Source organism: Amia ocellicauda, chromosome 5, assembly GCF_036373705.1.
Source record: "Amia ocellicauda isolate fAmiCal2 chromosome 5, fAmiCal2.hap1, whole genome shotgun sequence".
Taxonomy (NCBI): Eukaryota; Metazoa; Chordata; class Actinopteri; order Amiiformes; family Amiidae; genus Amia; species Amia ocellicauda.
The window spans coordinates 41,915,128-41,935,384 of NC_089854.1; the positions used below are offsets into that span (position 1 = coordinate 41,915,128).

General features: G+C 36.2%; 1 protein-coding gene across 2 annotated transcripts in view; it reads left to right on the forward strand.

The window, feature by feature from the left end:
• scube1 (signal peptide, CUB domain, EGF-like 1) overlaps nt 1–20,257 on the forward strand; it is a 127,164-nt gene that overhangs the window by 12,474 nt on the left and 94,433 nt on the right. For both annotated transcript variants that reach the window (XM_066705259.1, XM_066705260.1), the window contains exons 3-4: nt 28–153; nt 11,831–11,965. In XM_066705259.1, coding sequence (XP_066561356.1) covers nt 28–153; nt 11,831–11,965 — 261 coding nt within the window. The remainder of the gene's footprint in view (nt 1–27; nt 154–11,830; nt 11,966–20,257) is intronic.

A 20,257-nucleotide genomic window follows, 5' to 3' on the forward strand; every position in this document is an offset into this window, starting at 1 on the left:
AAAACTGTCTTGTTAACTGTCTTTCAGACATTGACGAATGTGATAATGACTACACTGGCGGCTGTGTCCACGAGTGCATCAACATTCCTGGCAACTACAGGTGCACGTGCTATGACGGCTTTATGCTTGCACATGATGGACACAACTGTCTGGGTATGTATATTTTCTTTTCCATGGTTATTACAAGCCAGTATCTGTTGCCTGCTGCCTACAGAACATTTCTTTTCTTTTTTTTTCTTCCCCTGAGTGGTCCTGTCATCGTTATGATTTTCCCAATTTCTTTTTGTTGAAATCTAACTCAAGTGCAGTTAAGTTGAAAAGACTAGAGGTAGAAAGTTATTTTCTTTTTTCCCTCCAAAGATACCCTGCAGAGATTTGTATGAAATGTAGCTGACAGTGCCTAGTCATGACAAAGCCAGCAGAATCAGTTGTTTACTCACTGTCATGGTACAAAAATGTTTTCAGTTTTCCACGGACAACAGTTCATTTTGAGGGTGAAGACATACCATGGTGACATTCTTGTTTGTCACTGCAAAAAAACTTTGAGAAATATCTATATATATATTGTCAGAATATGGGGATAAAAAACACTTAAATGTCAATAAACACCATGTAAAGATCCTAAATAGAACTTAAATACTGTAATTACATTACAATTTACTGTATGTAATGTTATTAATGGGAACTGTTTAAAATAATTCCTTAAAGTGTTTGGAGTGTGAGTGTGAATCTATAATATTGTTTCTAGATAATGCCTGACACCCTTCCAAGGTATAATTTCTCATTGTTTCCAAATATGTGACAATACTTCTCTGCCTGTTTTTCTCCACTTTTTTTGGTAATGTGCAGTAATGAGTACATACTCTGGTCAATTTTCCTTGTAAGGTAATGTTTATATCTTAGTTGTTTCTGTAACTATTCTATAATACCGTCTATTCTGTTCTCTATAACTATTCTACGTATAATGCCTGTAGTTAATGAGTAAGACCTGGGATATTTTAATCCCTTAAGCAGATTAGATTCATTCATGCTAAACTGTTCACAATTATTATAAGAAGGATACACACTATACACTGAAGCTGACATTGGATGTATTAGATGGTAAACACCTTTGAATATGCAATTGGGCTGTACAGTTTTTTATATATATACAGTGACTATAAGAAGTATTCACCCCCTTTGAACTTTTTCACATTTTGTCGTGTTATAACCTGACATGTTGATGCAGTGAAATGTTATTTTTTCCCTTTGATTTGCACAATCTTCTCAACACTTTCAATGTTGGACAAATTGGGGGTGAAAAAAACTATTGAAAATAAAAACCTGAAAAGTCTTCATTAAAAATATAGTCACCCCCTTTGCTATGACACTCTTAAATAAGCTCAGGTGCAACCAATTGCCTTCAGAATTCACACAATTCGAGTCTATCCATGTGCAATAAAAGTGACTCACATGATTGCAGATTCAATACACCTGTCTCTGTAAGGTCCCACAGTTGGGTAGTGCTTTCAAAGCAAAGCAAAGATACTACCATGAAGATCAAGGAGCTTTCAAAACAACTGAAGTTTTGGAAATGCACAGATCAGGGGAGGGGTACAAAAAGATTGAAAAGGCATTGAATATCCATTGCAGCACAGTCAAGTCGATCATTAAAAACTTTAAGGCACCACCCAGAATCTGCTTACAGCAGGTCATCCTTCCAAACTGAACTCCACAAATCTGTGCAGTATGGAAGAGTGGCAATAAGGAAGCCATTTCTGAAAAAAGCCCATGTAAGATTCTACTTGGAATTTGTAAAAAGAAGTGAAAAAATATTCTGTAGTCTGATTAAACATAAATTTAACTATTTGACTTGCATGTAATGCATTATGTCTGGCACAACCCCAACACTACAGCTTGTCGGGGTAGAGGGCAAAATTAATTGAGCTACATACAGGAAAACCTTGAGGAAAACCTGCTTCAGTCTGCAATGACACCAAGCACACAGCCAAAGTGACACTGGAGCGATTTTAAACCTTGAAAATGAATATCATTGGCAGGGGGTGTTTCTCTAACAGAAGGGCTAGAGGACTTTCAGACGTAATGCGCATGCTTTACAACTTTAATAAAAAATGACGTGAAAAAAGTTATGTTGCATATCCCCTAAGTGTAAGTTAACACAATAAGCATTTGTATTAACATTTTTGAATGGAAGAAATGAAAGAAAATCCCCTCATCTCTCCTCTTTTGATGCAAGGAAAATAACAACCAAAAAAAAAATGCTGTCACATCGGAAGTATGGAAACTGCTAAATATGTTGTGTGGTTCCTCTGAACTGCAGCACAAGTCTGGTGGTGGTAAACCATGCTCTCAATCAAGGAGTTCAATTCTCGTGTGAAGAAGGGTGTTGTTGTGATGCAAAATGTTCTTCCAAGCATCCTAGTAATATGCAGTGGGGTTCAGAACTGGTTATCTTGCCCAGTTGTTCCAGATGGATCCCACAAGGGTTTCTCAGGGCACAACACTCCACAAAATCATTGGGCTGTTTGTAGCACCTACCACTATGATAACACACTGTTTGGGGCCATGTTGTGACTTGCAGAATTAAACTAGATCTATTTGTACGAGCAGGGGTTAAAATAAATTCTGTTTAAGTGAGATCCTAATAATAAGGGACGCATGAACCTGGCTTTTGACCTTTGTGTCTTTGCCGATCTTCCCTCGGCATAAACTGTTTCTCTAAGGACCTGACCTCACTGGAAATCAGCCTGTGTTTCACATAAATATAATATTTCGTATAAACAAATAGATTCTCTCAGGGTCGCTAGTTAAATTTTCTCGATTTTATGTCCCGCACCATAACCTTTTTATTGTTCAAGACTTCAGTACAGATATGGAGACAGATCTTTAATATCTCGAAGTGCAGAGTTGTAAAACATTAATTAAGTTTTAATTAATTAAGTGTAGTGAACACACTTGAAGAATATCATAGCCTTCTTTAAAGTAATAAGTCTCGGTCCTTGGGGTATAGTTTTCTGTTTTTATTTACAGTCATACATAGTAAAAAGCTTTTAAAGGTGGAAGTATGTTTGAAGCCATTGAATAGATGGAAGCTCAGATAGAATGGTGGAAACTTCATATAAAGCTTGTCCTCGCATTGTGTTTTTTTCTTTTCTTTCTTCTCTTTATTTAATGTCAAAATTGCATAATTTTAGCATGTTCTGGGAACTCAGTTGGCACGTTGGATGTTTATTTTATTGGTTCAATAGGGAAAAATTATCAGAAAAAGGAAAATGAGTGGCATGCCTCCCTGAATTTCTTAAAAACACAAATCTACACCCACCTATGCTAGGTGTATGTTATAACTAACTACAGATGTTCTCTTCCTGTATTTGAAAATCAGATGTGTGTGGTGGTTATTTTAGCATGTACACTCCGATTTATTTGAATTGCACCATTTTGGAAACCATGCACAGAACCTCGGTGAGCTGTTGACAGGTCTCCATGGGGGGGATCTTTAAGACTGACCTAACACTTTGGTTCTTCTGTTAAAATCTCACCTTCAGTTGATATCCGAAAAGGGAAAAGGCTGTCCAGTTTCTCGCCATTCTTCTACATTAGAAATGAAGGAATTCAAACTGGAGGCGTTTGATAGTTTTAAATTTCCACATTATACTAAGTCAGTGCTTAGGGGGACTGGAGCTGGCGTTAAGCCTGAAGCAGGCACATGTGGTTGACCTAGACAGGGGTGAAGTTAATGGAGATATTACTGTTGTATTTTTAATAGGCACAAACTCTACATACAAATTATCAACACAGAGCAAGAATTTAAAATAAATACCGAATTAAGGTGAGGAGGGTTGATTGCTCATAACCAGGCATTAAGTTGTAAAAGCAAAACATTAACATTTGTTTCAAAGTGGCTTGGTATTGATAAACTGAGCTGATTTAAAAGGTGACACATTTTTGTATATTTCTTAAATTCTAACTGAACTAAATTGTGTGAATGCTTAGTTTCATAATTATGACTTCCTGCACAAACGAGGGTCAATCATTAGCAATGGTTTTGAATCCTAATAAATCGAGAGTTATTTGTTTCTAGGCATGTTTCTTCATTCTTTTATAGGCAGCTTCAATAAGTCAGGGATTATCAAATTAAAACCAGGTTTGGAATGTGAGTTCCCAGTCATTGTGTCCAGATAGGTAAACCCTGTGAGAGTTTTGAAATCTCATTTGAGGCTTTTTACATTGTTTTGATTTTCCTACCATTTAAAGCCCACTCATTTTTCTTTTTTCAGTTATCTTGGCTGTTGAGTCAAGTTGGAGTCTGGCCAAGACGTTCCTCTGAGGCAATGAACTTGCTTTCTATTTGACATCTTTATAGTGGAATGTCTCAAATATAACAGAGAATGATACTGTGGGGGGTTCGGAGTTCGCTGGTAACAGCTCCTATCTCAGTGCCTTGCGCTGAAACACTGCGGATCCTATTTTGTTCCTAATCATTTCCATTACACCAGAGGCTGATTTGTGCCATGACTTGAGGAAAGAAAGATACCAGCTTCTGAATTGCTACCTGTTATCATAATTGAGAACAGCAATATGAATGCCTCTCTGGGTTTTATCTCAACACTGTACTCATTTCAATTCCAATTGTGGCCTCTTCTTGCCTGTGAAAAGCAGGTTATCTATAGATAAACACTGCTTTATGATAACAGAGTTTTGTAATGATCTCTCGCCAGATATATAGATATGTTACTGAGGGCTGGACCTGATTTATCAAGAAAGAATAAGTGTAGTATTGTGCTGATAATGTTCTATTGTAAATGTGAATATGTAGCTGACAACAAAAACAACTAAATGTGTACATTAATGTTTATGAGAAGTGTTTTGGGTTGCATATTCTTGTAATGTAATGTTACTAAGGTGGATATATTTCCTTTTCAATATCACACTGATAGTTTGTAATTTAAAAGACTAAAACTAATTCATTTTAGAGAATACATATATTTAATTTATAATATATTGAAAATGGTTACAAAGCTTATCAAATAACACTAACTTCACTTTGTTGCTCTGTTTATACAGTGCAAATTTGATGTCCAACCAAACATTTTAGGTATCAGTGATTTTCTAAAAACAAGTATGTTGACATTAGGATTTTTCTTTTCACGTTTTAATCTAATATGTAGTTTTTGGCACCAAAACATCTGACTACTACCAAACATGCTTGAAACAGAAGTTGTGTTGCTACAGCAACAATATAAACTATGTGATCCCTCAAGAAATGTCAACTTGGTCATGCATAAACATCCTCAAAAATATTACAACACATTTTCAGATTCAGACCAGTACTGTGTGATGTTTTTAATGATGTTAAAATATGTATATTTCCTCTGTTTATTCATAGTTTAATTAACAGTACCTAACGTCTATACATCTAGTGGTGGGTTTAAGAAAATACTCCTGTTAAATATTTATAATAATCTCTTAGTATTGCAGCAGTGGAAAACTATTTCCCTTTACTCCTTATCACAGCAGTAATGTGAAAATCTGCAACTGATACCTAATTTATCAATTTCTTTGTGGTGTGTGTGTACGTGTGTGTGTGTTGTGGAGAGATCTGAATGTTGATGTACTTTTGCAACTGCTTTGGATCTAAAGATAACAACAGGCTGGTAAGAGTTAATTGAATGCTGCTTAAACTCCAAGGCCACCAGCCCCTTCCCCCTTCAGAAATATGTTGTCCTTTTGGAACAGGAAACTATATTCCCCTCTCTCCTAAAAACTGAACCTGTCCTTTCTTCCCCTTGTCCATGAAACCGCTATTTTTCGATAACTGGTTATATATAAAAATATAACATTAATCTTCCAAATATTAATAATTCTCACTGAGATTGCATTAACTGAATCTTAATGGTACATAAATGAGGATATCTACCTAAAATTGTATTTTCATAATGAACAGGTTTTATTAAAGAGCATATATAGTCCAGACTTATCATGAGATTTCTAGTTTCCCACCAAAAAACATTCAGTAGGCTCACTGTTATCTCCGACTATATAGGAAATCTCCCAAGACTTTTCCAGGTTTTAAAACAAAACAAAGCAAAACAAAAACAGAAGCCAAGCATCCTTGCCTTGGAACCAATTAGTATTTTACTACTGTGTTTAAGTAAAATTAAAAAAATATGCTTTGGTGTATGAACCTGGATCAGAATGGTGTAACTTTGGCACCAAGCGTGCCACCCTCCAACAACAGAAAATAGCAGGGTGACAGTAATGTTTTCAAGCCACTAGTTACTGTATTAAGCTGTTAACTTGGCATCATGCAGAGGGTGTCCCTACCAATGTGGTAAACTGTTGTTTGCCCCCTTTTAATTGCATTCTTTGTGTTTATTGCCACGGGCGAGACTCCGTGGAGTGCCTTTTCTTATAAATCTGATCCTTGAAGAAAAGCCATTGGCGCACATTTTAACTTCTATGTTAAGATAGATATGATATAACATATATTTCAATATGTATACAATGATCTATAGTATAATTAAATAAGTTTGTAATATAATTTCATTAGTATTGTGTTTGAAAACAGTCCAATAACAGGTATAATGTGAAATTTATTTAGATATGTTCTCGTGTATTGTTGAGAGTGTTATGCAATATTTTGCAACATATTGGCTTAAAATAAAATATTTTAATTATTGTAATTTTACTGAAGGAGCCTTTTGATACATTACGTTTTTCAGTGTGGATTACAAAGACCCAGCCTGAAATATTCCCCACAGAAGCGCAGCAAAACATCAGAATTAAATGAAACCAAAGAAACGAGTAAGAGCGTTTCCTGTCCGTTTCATATGTATCAATATTTATTGCCGTTTTCACTTGCTGTATCGTTTTGTTTCCAACCCTTCCCATTGCTCCATCTCTCTAGCTTTAATGAGGTGTAAGTCTAATTTTAACAACCGGATAATCAAAACACAGGAAACGGGCACCACGGGGCGCCTCCCCACTCTTCACACTCCGGCAGTGTGCCTCCACCCCCCCTCCCCGGTTCCCCTCACCCCCATAAAAATATCAGCCTTTCATAAATAAGCATCATCACAAAACCCCTATGTGACGTGAACGGCCTGAGAGAGTCGCTGTTTGTACTCCATCCGTAGGGACAGTTTGTTTCCGACACAGGATGGTAAGACTCTAGCACCGTAAGTGTTTCTGTGGCTATGAAGCTGGATGTAGGAGCTAAGAATGAAGTTTAGAAAGCAAACACCTGTTCTTAAATTAGCTATTTCTTTACCTTTTGCCCATTCTTCACTAATCTGAAGAACAAACTTTCTACTTAAAACTTTTCTTCTAAAGGTTGGTTTTATTGGAATTCAAAACTGCTACTTTAAACTTTGTTGCATGAAGATAAGATATTTACTTAATTGCTTTAATACATAGTGAAATAAGTAAATTTAAGTTTGGGCATTGCTTAGATTTGATACTGTGGTGTTTCAATTAAATGGTGGGATAGAGGAGGTGGGAACTGTATTTTCTTTGAACATGTTGTTGGAACCAGTCATTTGGGATTATGGTAACATTTTGCTTTGTGGGAAATCGAAATAGACACATTCACCCTAAATTACAAGGTTTTGCATTTGATTGGGAGTATAAAAACATAGGCCTCACTAAGACAAAGGCTTTGAGTTAGACCTTTGAGTACAATTGCCACTTGCAGGACCACATTACCAGATACACTTCAAGAACATTGATGTACATGTAACCCTGCATAACAATGTACCACTAATTTCTGTATAGAGGAATATGCTGTAGCATACATTCAACATAAACCAGCTTCTCCACATAAACCCTGCATGACAGGCCCTCAAATCCTATTGCATAACCATAGTATTTATGTTAAGAAGTTCTAACCCTTCTTTTATGTTAGTGGTTTGCTTTAGCGCTCCAGCCCGGGTTGTTCTGTGTGAAGCGTCCCTCTCCATGTTTATTTTTGATTTGCAGCATGTGTTCCTTCAACCCCTTTTACACATGGAGCTGTGGCTTCTAATAGACATCGAGTATGATAACCAGAAACCTCACAGTCTGTGCTTTGAAAAGGATGGCGGTGGGGGGAGAAAAAAAAAAACTCTTGAGGAGTGTAGGAAGTCATTTCATAGATTCCCAGATGCTTCGTGTCAACAAGTTAGGGCACTAATTGATTTAAGATTGCCTAATCGGGGGCCTGATTAAAGAGTAATCTAGTACAGTTCCTTTTTGCCTTTTTGATTTAGCTTTTTATTTATTTTTTCTTTCCTCCAGACAGCTGTATGCAATATGTTGATAATTTACCCATTTTTTTTCTGAATGTCTGCAACACTAGGGCAGTTTATTTTCTTTAAAGCTTTTATTTTTTCCTTAGGACCTATAGAGTGCTTTAGTCATTGGACACACATTGAAGGTGCAAAGAGTGTGCAGCATCCTACTATGACACACATTGAACTTTGCATGTAAATGTCCTGTGAGATTAATGTAGATTGAGATGGGTGATAAGTGTGATGACAATTGCAGAGTCATGGCAATCAGAATACATCTGCCTTTCACATATTTCAGACCAAACATTTTCACAAAGATTTGTTTACATCAGTAATTTACATCTTAAAAATAATTTCTACATCTAGACAGATAATTGTCATTTAAGGAATAATGTGTTATCCACTTACAGCTACAATCCTAAAGCTAGATACTTTGATACTTTCAAAGGTGTTAATAAATAATTTTAATAATGATTACAATGCTGACATTTGTTTAAATAAATATATATATATATATATATATATATATATATATATATATATATATATTATATTTTACTTTGGTAAAAAGAAAAAGTATACTTTCCTAAAAGTTAAGAGTGAAAAACGTATTAAAAATTAATTACGGTATACATTATACACACTATATTGACATTTTTGAAAAGCCTAATTGTGTTTTGTGAAATAGTTTTTGAATGATCAATTTAAGGAAATACCTGAAACAAAACACCCCTCTCTAATATACAATATCCTCTGCTAATTCCTAACTTTTTTACAGAGAAAAGTTGACCTGCGTTTATTTACGATTTTTTTTTTTTTAAAGGGGGTGAACCATGATGATAGTACGTGTAAATTAAGCAGTATTTTCCAGGGACAAGGTCTACGGCGTAGAAAGTGTAGAAAACCAAAACAAATAAATCTTGTTAATTCTATATGTATACAGATTATATATATATATATATATATATATATATATATATCTATATCATTCATATATTATTTTGTGAAGCTCTTTCTCTAAATGACCTGACACAAGAATGAGTAGTGCTGTGACTGTAATGAAAACATGCTGTTGTGTTCAAGAAAAACTGGATAAAAAAGGTTTTATTTTCATCCAATAAAGGTCTTTGTGTTGGCTTGCCACTTCTGGTAGAAATTACTGTAGTCCTTGGAACACGTCTCTTCGAACGGAGCAGGAATGACAAAGTGCAACTGCGCGCTCAGCAGACAGGGTCGTAACCCTTAACACACTTTAATGTTCCTCCTGAATCCCGAATCAAGTTACTGCACCAGGGTTGCAGCCTTGGGAATCCCAGGCTCAGAAAGCACACCACAGAGGTCTACTCATCTCTGTGTTTTTAATAGGGCCAAGCTCAAACTGCGGCTTCATCATCTGCCAGGGGCAATCCACTCGACAAATATGCTTGACACATTACAGCAGCAGTTTGCTAGATTTTCAGACAGGAGGAAATAGCCTCCCCCCTTGTCAGAATGCAGCTCTGTTTTAAAATTATTGCTAATTTTAATGTTGTACACAAAGTAGCACTGATACCTTAAATATGTTATACAAATGTGTACCTTAAGTTGTAGAATAGTAAAAGGTGTGATAGTGACTTTAAATTCCATGCATTTGTGTATTTTCTGTATATTTATTATGTCACTAATTTTGTAAACATTTGCTAAATCGTTAATGTTCACTGCGATGGTTATAGAAGGCAGTCACAGTACATTACAGACTGAACAGCGCCCCTGGTGGCAACTTTTAAATTGGAGCTATAAACAGAGTATCCTGTTGTCTCTTTATTTGGGATCCTCAAAGCTTAGATGCCTTATCTTGGTGTAGAATAAAGGATATCCTCATAAAATACATTTATTTTTCTGGGCTGTATATGTATTAATTTTAATTTGGATTTTCATTGAGTTTTACTGTGTTCTTAGAATATTTGGGACAGTTGACACAGAAAACTTATTGGGGGGGTATATTTGACTTTACTGATTTTATGTGTTGATTGTTTTAAGTGAACATTTGTGAGTTGCTTTCAAGTTTTGAAAGCTTCAAAGCTCAAGTTTTGGTTAATGTGTGCAGCTATCTGCACAGCCAGAAATGGACTGTGTGCCTGCATATGTACAGGTACGGTAACCACCTTTAGATCAATAATGTCATGATTTGTTGGGGGATTCTGAATTAATTCAGTGACGTGGGAAATGTCTGACTATGATCTGCCTTGAAATGGGTAGAATTTCTTGCAATTTCTTGTTTTACAGTGGTATCCTGGTGACAACAGTCATAAAGATTTTACAACTGTGTATAAAGAGAATTCTAAATACTCTAAAAGCTTGTAAAGCAGCTTGGGTCCAGGCCTAAAATATCGACTATACATCACAAAAACAGGTTTGGTAGATACAAAGTCAAGAGTCTCTTTTTATTGGAGTTTACAAAGATCAGATCACTTTTAATTATGGGTCCGGTGATGCATTTTGTTCTTTCGGGTTATTTAAGATATTTCAAAAGACAAGCACATGAAAGAGAATGTCATCATATATGGGAATGTGACATTATTTTTATGATTTCTGTTTTTATTGTTTTTATTATTTTGAGAACTGTGATACAATCCAGGCTTTGCTGCAAATGGGAACATGGGAAAAACAAACAACAACCTATGAAATGGTTTGCAAGGCGTTAATTAAATGCATTTACAAAATACCCAAATAGTTAATTCCATTGGACATGTAAGTGGACTGCTATTTGTACTATATTTCCATAAAACAATTAGATTTTTCATGTTATTAGCCTTGATTAACTTTTTTATGAGTTTAATTGGATTATTTTACCATATTTATTTTATTTGCTAGCAGTAGCGTGCAAACATTTGTCCAAAACTTTGGCAATTAATTAGTAAGTGAACTCATGGGCAGTATACGATGAGACCCTGTTGTATTTATTACACCAGTGAAAAACTGAACTGTCAAAACAGCAGTAGCCCAGGCAGGCAAGAGCCTCTATTAAAGTTAATGAAGGGTATTAAGTTTTCAGAACCTTGCTGTTACAAAGGGCCTCTTAAGATTTATTGTGCTTTCAAGAAAATCACCAAGGTTCATAAAAATGTATCCCAGCATGTCTTGGATATATACACTCTTTGATCTAGTCTGATAACATCTCATTGTTTTTGATAGCCATGTTTTGAGGACGCACGGTACCCTTGGCATTTGCCTTGAATCCTGGATACCCCTAAGAGTACATCAGCGTATTAGTAAAGATTGAATTGAAAAAAAAAAACTTGTCAACTGGTTCCTCTTTAAAATTTTGCTTTGCTGTATTTCCCATCATAACATTGTGACTCAATTTAAGTTCTTAAACACCTATCTGTCTATAGAACCCATTCCCTTAATGTCATTCGTCTTACTGAAGTTTTAATCTGCATTTCCAAGATGTGGTAGAAGTCTTCATTTTCAGTCTAACAGATGCTGCTGCTAATTTTATGAACATTGTTGGAAGCCTGTGAATCCCCCCTTTCTCTCCCACTGGCTAATTTCCTTTTCTTGTTTGGTTTTGTTGATTTCAGATGTGGATGAGTGTCAGGACAACAACGGAGGCTGCCAGCAGGTCTGCGTGAACACCATGGGAAGTTATGAGTGTTTGTGCAAGGAAGGATTTTTCTTAAGTGACAACCAGCATACCTGCATCCATCGCTCTGATGGTGAGTTTGTATGTTTCACTTCCAGGTTGTGCATACCATCTGCAGGGGGTTGGCGGGGGGCGGTGGGGTCAAGTTTGTTTTGAAAGGAAAAGTAAATAAATGAATGTGGTGGAAATCTGTTTCCTGTGAGTTAGAATTGGAGTTCAGTCCAGTGGAAAAAGAGATCTTTATCACTGTCTGTTAGTGCTACTAAATCAGACTTTTTTAAATTCTCGTGTCATATCTGTATTTCAGGCACTTCTCTTAAAGTACTTTTCACATTTACAAATCAACTAACAACCTACACAGGGAGGGGGAGAAGGAATTACTGCTTCATAATGGTTTATTGCTCTATTGTATTTCTTATAGGAGTACTAAGATATTACCATAGCAGATTTTTCAGTTTACCCTTTTCACGAATTCTTGTCACCGGTCTATTTTTATTTTTTCTCAATCAAAGAAAAGGCCCAAGAATGGTGTTTAAATAAGAAATTCAAGGCAGCTGCGTGCCTCTTTATGTGGTGACATCATCACACATAGACTGGTTGGAGTGGGTGGAATCCTGACATTTAGCAAATATGTTGGGTCTGTTATCCTGTGCAACTACAGTATATTGATTGTTATTTTCATCCATATTGTATTTCTTAATCCTTCCACGTCAGAGGTCTGTTTAGTCCAGCTGTCAAAAGTAATTCATCACATACATTTTCAAACCGCCAGGGACAAAATACACTGTTGACTTGAGGAGTCAAGGGAACATCTAGTTTTTAAAAGATCCAGCTTAACGTCTTATCCCCCCCACCCCCAATGAATGGACCAAAATAAAGAATGAGGAGACCAGGTTAATACCGTAAATTCTTTAAGTGTCACCCATCATCAGCCATTTTTTTTGGTCTTGTAAATGTGGAAATTAAAGCAGCAAGCTAACCCACAACACGAAAGATTGCATGACAGTTCTCTTAATGTGAGACAGCCTCATTTTGGTCATGGCATATCGGCAGATGGAACTGTAACAGTTTTTGCAATAAAACTAGTGTAAAGCAGTGAAGCAGACAAAGAAATATATTTGCCTTTAAAAAACTAAAAAAAATACTTTTTAGTCAATGTTTTTGACATGAAGGATAAGCTACTGTATATATTTCTCTAATTTCTGGACTTGCCCGGAGTGTTCCATGTAAATAACCACTAAAAAGACAGTGGTCTACAGCAACTGGCCTCAGTCCACATGGTTTAATCCTGAATTGGTCACTTGTTTGTTGTTGTTTCTATTAATACTGGAGTGAGCAAGAAGTAAATGAGAAACTATTTATATTTCTCTCTTTTTTTTAAATGTGTTTCCGTTAACTCAGGGGAATCCTCAACCTGTGTTACAAACCTATTGGGGCTGCAAACCCAATGTTCTGTATTGATATTCAGTATTTTAGATCTGCGTGTCATTTCATCCCATTGCCAACCACATGTGTTATGTCACAGTCTATCGTATTTAAACATATTAGTAATTAATTCAATAAAGAAACAATCAAATTCTATGGCAACAGAGGACAGGGATTATTGCAGTGAACTTTGCGATATTTCACTTACTTGATCATTTAAATATTTTATGATGCTGCAGACCTCAATGATTCTTTCTCTATACGTTTAAGCTGCTTGAAATGAAAGTGGTGTTTCTCATTGGCTGATCATTTCCCACTTTATTTATCACATCAGTATTCTGCAGGGTGGGGAGAGTTTAGAGGAGGTTGCCAAATTCAAGTTTAAGATTATGGTACCTCTAGCGTATAAAATAAATAGTTTTTTAAGGGTGATAGCCAAGTATGGAAACGCATTCCCTTACACTGGGCGTACAGGTAACGCAGACAAAATGGTTTTATGAAGAATAAAAACAAGAAATTCTGCAGACTCCTGTAGACTCAAGCCTTAAATGCATACCAGATGTGAAATTAAATACAGATCTGAAGTGACAGCGTTTCTTTCCAGATATTAAGAAAGCTCGGGATACATGAATGGGAACCTTTGCAGATATGAGGAGGTGTACCATGAATAAAATAGTGGATAACCTTTATATTAATTATTGGTTACCTGCCTGGATGTGTCCAATATGTGTCATAAAACAAATTGACCCAATGAATGCATGCATTTAGGTATTTTTCAAATAATGTGTGAACCTGGAAAGGAAAAACATTCCAAATCGCATTCTTTGCTGTCAAGCAGAAACGTGTGCTTGGGCCTTGTGGGCTGGTATAATGCTGCACAGTGGATGTCTAAGGATTTCTGTAGCAGTACTTGAATACTGTAAGAAACTCAGAGCTCTGGCCGTTTGAAGTCCGGGTCTTCTAGAGCATTTAATGCAGCTCAACCCCTCTGGTTTCTACAAAATATGACCACAGACCGGGTCTCGAGTGGCTCGCCAGGGCCTGATGTATTGGCACGATGGTCTGTGTAATTTGTTAAGAGGAAATCAGGAGGAAAGAGGGGTGGGATCAGCTGGTTTATGTGGTGCCTTGGCTACTGCCAGCAGGGCACAGAGCCCTACAGAGAATCAGTGGGAGTGTGGCCAGCATGCACACAGCGTTCTCTCAATACGTGTGACATTCACAAAGTTAGCATTGAAGCACTGTGAACAATAACAGGTTTAGTCTGAACGAGGTGAAATTAAAATGTTTGTGAAGGATCCCTTAGAAATGCCAGATGCCCATATCTCATGACTGATTGATTTATTTGATGTGCCTCCCCACTGGGTTTGTACCTAAAAGGTAAAACATCAATATTTCAGATATTTTTCAAATAATTGATATAAGTGTAAGTGAAGTGTTGGGCTCATTTGTTTACTTAATTTTCTAGTTTTTATTGTTTGTAGTTCGCTGTACAATTTGTATGGTTAGATGAAAAACTGATATACATTAGGTGGGAGAACTGTTTAGAAAAAGATACCATCTCTATGGTAGTATAGATCAGTGCTTTCCTACCTTTTCAAACCCAAGACACACTTACTTAACAAAACTTTGTGGCACATAAACTCCTCCTGCACTCCCAACTACCCCACTTGATCCTTTTACCAAGTTTATCTTGATGAACAGAGTTGTGTAATTCTAGGAGCAGTTACTTATTTTTTTTATATATATTTGATTTCTCTCATCTGTATCTTTTTCACACACAAAATTTTAAAATTTTAAAATGTTAACTTTTAATTAGGGACAGGTAACCTACTGAGGTAACACAATGGGTTAGATTTTGGTTTGAATTAACTTTGCTTTTGCTTAAGGTTAGGATGTGAGGTAGACATGATATAACCTCCAGCAACTGCACATTAGGGATGGACCATAATCATTTCAAGGTTTGCACCAAGTAATTTGTTTTCTGTGAATAGCCTACACAAATGACCGAAAGCCATTTAATCTTGAAAAGTTATTATTCTGTTACATAATTCAAACTGTATGAGCCCAGCTACTTCATTCAAGCTCAACACATTGGGATACCATTCAACTCGCCTGACTTCTGGCAGGGGTTAAAAGTGCACACCACTTTAGAAAAAGCACCGTTATTTTGCCCACCAGGAGACTGTTTATATTGCGTTTTATTTACGAATACAGCATTAGGCTACACTGAGCTGGTTTAATCCTGAGCAGACTCATAATGATGAACTGAGACATCATTATTGTGTGTTGGTGGTATATTATAGTGTCATAAATACTACTGTGGTTGATGTTGGGTGTTTTCATTGCAGTGACAGGGCTGATAAAATCTTCTAACCTTTTGCGGCCGTGATATTTATTTAAAGGGAAAAAGCAGACCTAGGAAAAACACATCCACCCTCTTCCCAGCCCACAAGATAATAAACTTTGTCAGCTGAAACCTTTAATTGTTTTCTAGTTTATTTTCCCTGGTCATCTGTTACATTTCACTTTAGGGTATAAATAATGTTCTGTAAATGTGGAGTCTCGTTGTGCTTTCTGTCCTCACTGCCATACTTGTGTTTTAGGCTCTTAGTTGATGCTCTCTGATGTGTAGTTCCGAAGGTCCTCACAAGATGAATTGGGGCAGTGCAGGTGCACAGACGCACAGCCACACATAAACCCAAGGTGACGTCACTGAAATCCAAGGATAAAACGACCACGTACTGTACAGAATAATTTGAACATTATTTTAAGTTCAGGTTTCAGTCATGGAATGGGGCTGTAAGTTCCAGAGAAGCACAGTGAGTTTGATTGGTAGCTGCAGAAATGGCAGTAGCAAGCATCCTTTAAGAGACAAAACAAAAACCAACACACACAGCGGCTCTCTCAGGGGCTTTTTCAGAAGACAGAAGAAAAAATTCAGCCTTGCGCTAATTTATTGTTAGAACAAGGGCACCAAAATAGGTTGTCCTGTGGTGCCGCAAGAGCTATATATATTGTGAACCATTATTCGGCGACAAAATAGGACAGTTGGTGTGACTCTCCCTTAGGGTTGATAGATAATACCCGTCAACAGGGCTCCGCTGTATCTCCTGAATGTGACTTTGATCACGCTACTCTATAATTGCCTTTTACTGGGTAAACTCTCCTTCCAGTGAATATACAAACATTTATTCTCTTGCAGGGTGTCAGGTTAGGATTATTTTTCTAACTCATTGTATCTCACAGTCATTTCCAGAGAGGCTGGCATAATTTATTTGTTTTTGTTTGGTTTATTTATTTATTTTAGAAATAACAGCACAGAAAATACATTGAAAATCATGCAGTGTGAGATATCAGTATCATTTAGTTATGTTCCTCCCCTGCCCACACAAACACACACACACACTAAATTAGTTATCAGTATTTCATCAAAAATATTTTATTAAAGCAAAATACAAGTCTATGCCCCCACACTTCAAAAATATTTTTTGGGGCAACAAAATGCTTGAAAAAATATCTTCAGCTGGTTTAATTAAACTTAGATTCCATATGCCTTTTAGTTTTATGTTTCATGTTTTTACTACTTTTGTAGATTTTTTTTTTAAGCTGTTCAGGTGTATTATGGCAATAAACTAAATTGGGATATTTAAATGTTGTAGTCTTATAAGTGTCAACAATATCTGCTGAGTTGTAGCAGTTCAGTAATACAATATTAAAATTCAAGTTGGTTTGTGTTCTTTGTCCAGAAAGACATAAATTGTTTACTTTCTTTTTTCTTCTAATAAAATGTTGTTTAACAGCCTAGAACCTTTCACTCTTTTTTTTTTTTTTTTTAACTAACATCTTCCTGGGGATTTCTGGCAAGACATACTGTAGACTATGTATCCTTTAGCCAACATTTACTAGCAGGCCTATCGTTCAGAATCAGTTTTTTCCCCCTCTTTAACTCCTTGACAGTTCCAAGGCCCAGTTTCCAGTGGTCTTGCAGATTATGTTAATCATTCTTTTGCTAATGTAAATTGTCTGGGTTGCCAGTCTTGGCTACAGATCTGTGTGGTGCGTTGCCTTGGCCCTGCCATTTGCAGCTGGGGTTGATTCTGCGCATTGTTCCACACTGCCCCCTACTGAGAGGCATAAGACAGGATTTGGCAGAGAGAGTGCAGGCTAAGCTTCTGGTTTAACAGCTTAGCTTGAAGTTAGTCATAGCCCAGGCTAGCCTGGAAGCGAAAATGAGATTCTCAATGAATGTCCATCTTTGTGTGCCGTATATGTTGCAAGAGATGAGTTTAAATCATAACATGGCGAGCAAAAAATAATAAACACAAAGGCCGAAATGCATTTCAGTGGATCAAATACTCTTAAATGTGTTTATTTGGGGTTCCCAAGAGGGAGGAATGGACAAAAGAAAGCTGCTGCAAATTCACCACTTCAGACTTTTAAGGAGGAATTCTTAGTTTAAACAAACAGTCCGGGAGTAAAAAGGATGGAGCAGAACTTTAATTCAAGCTCCTTATCAGCTTACATTTGTTGTTGTTGCATAAATATTAATCTTTAAGTCCTTTCAAACTTAATGTACTGGGTCGGTTATTAAACTGGCAGCACTATTATCTCAGAGTTTCTACAAGTTTTGCTATTACTGTTCATTTGGCTGAACAGTTGGCTCTGGCATGTATCCTTCTTTTTTTTTTTTTACCTTTTGGTCTAGACCAAATCATAAATTTGACCTACATGTGAATTGCAAAGTACAAATCTGTACCCTATCATGGTTTAGTTTATTGTTAGAATCTGCTTTATACTATTTATAAATCAAAATGTGATGGGATACAACTGTTATTTGCGATTTGTAGATGAGATTTTTAGATTTGGTCCAGCCATTTGTATAATCCTTATGTGCCACAAATATACCTTATGTGCCACAAATGGTTTGAGGTTGACTGTGGTTATGTTGCTGCCTTTTAAGATAGTGTTTCCGTTTTCGTATTTTATTTTATTTTTACCATTTAATTATGTTTTTCCTTAAATATAAAACTGTGATTTAATATTTCAGATATTTCAGATATTTCATGGGAATTGTTCGTATTTGGGATGTTTGATTGCATTGTCCTGCTGTTGTGTCAAGCTGCAGTATTCTCATTTATTTTAATTAAACTTGGAAATACATCAGAAAGCCGTGGTTAAGAAATACCTAGTGGCCATGTGGCATGTGAGCTTGAGCATCATTCTTCCACTTTCTGAATAGATTAGAGGGGTCCTCTCAGAGACTTTGATCAGTGTGGTCAATTGTGTCATACTTCTGCTGTTGTCCTTTGAAATGAAAGAAGCCCAGAGTGACTGGACAGAGACTTAGCAAGCCAATATTTGTGCTTTGTATTTAAAATCACGCACACACATCCTGCTGTCAAAGGAATCCTGGAACTGGGAGTCAGAGTTCACTTAAAAGGTGCCGGAGGATGGGCAGGGCTCTTACCAGCTCAAGATGACTTTTCACTGTAGCATTACTCAGAACACGGAGAAATCTGACCCGGGTTGTTTGTTTTTAAAGGATCTTCTTTCAATGTCTTCACCCATCTGTTTTGCATGACTAATTACATTTAAACAAGAGAGGATTTTCTGCATGCAACTTGTTTGATATTTCATTACATTTTTAATCACAGAATAAAGATTTATTTAGTTAAACTAATGATTAAAGGCATTATCGGCTTTTAATTGTGTATAACTCAAACATAATTGTTTTGAATTAGGAAAGTTCTATGCAAACCTTCAGATAAAGCAATCTGTGTCTGTTTAGGCAATTTATGTAGCATTTATATTGATTTGCATATTTATCCAGTTATATTTTTAGTATTCGGAATTAAAGGAAAACTCTCATGAGACCCTTATTTGACCCCATTGAAAACAGTGCTGCACTGTCAAAGGTAAACCCTTGTGTGCATACGTTGCATACATAAAAAGCAGAACGTCACAGATGCTAAGAGTGAACTGGAAATAGTTGTATCCTTTTAAACATGTATTTTTTAATACACTCCTCAAACTCATTGCAAACTTTGAATCTTCCTCAATGTATAAATAGTTTATTTAAATATTATTTTTTGTGTGTAATGGGTTTCAAAGAGTCTAATGACTACACTAGGAATAGCTTGTCTTCTCAGTGTAAATATTGGTTGTTATTTACAAGGAGGACTGTCAGTTTTATAAGGCCTGCGTTTCAACTGTGATGTTTTCTTTTGAACGGTTCAGAAATATTTTTAGGCTAAAGTTGACCTTGGTGAGTGGAAATATTTTATATGTGTGAACGGGCAAGGATTCCACTGTAAAGATGATTTGTTCAAATGTGAGGCGAAATAAAAACTGCAGACGTTAAAGCCTCAAATAAACCCCCAAGATTGAGAAGTATGAATAATTCATTAAAAATAATATTAAGGCTAAAATGATCAGGTATATTGAACTTTGTGCCCAGAGTTAACTTTTTTTATATGCTTTACTGACAAAGCCATTTGGCTACTGTGCGATTTACAGCTGGATTTTGTCAGCTTTTGAAAATAACCAACATTTATACATATTTCCTGCCAGGTCTCTCCTAGTCATGGTCTATATGTTACTTTGGCACTTAGTTGGATAAACTCGAAAGTGCTGACAATGAAATAGGAAACATGCATTTAACACCCTTTTTCTTGGCTTTTATTTGGACTGAATTTGGCCATTATAACAGGTAGCAGCCCAAATGGCAAATCTTGGTGTGCTTCCAAGAAAACAACTTGATAACCAAAAAAAAAAAACAAGTTTAGGCTGAAAGTCATACAGATGTAGATATTATTTCCAAGGTTACCTTTCCTGGTTTGTGAAAAGCAGAAATGGTTAAGCGATTTCAATCCGTCCGCTACATGTGATTGTGCACAGTAGAGGGCCAAGTTTAGTTTAAATGAGTTGTAGCACCACT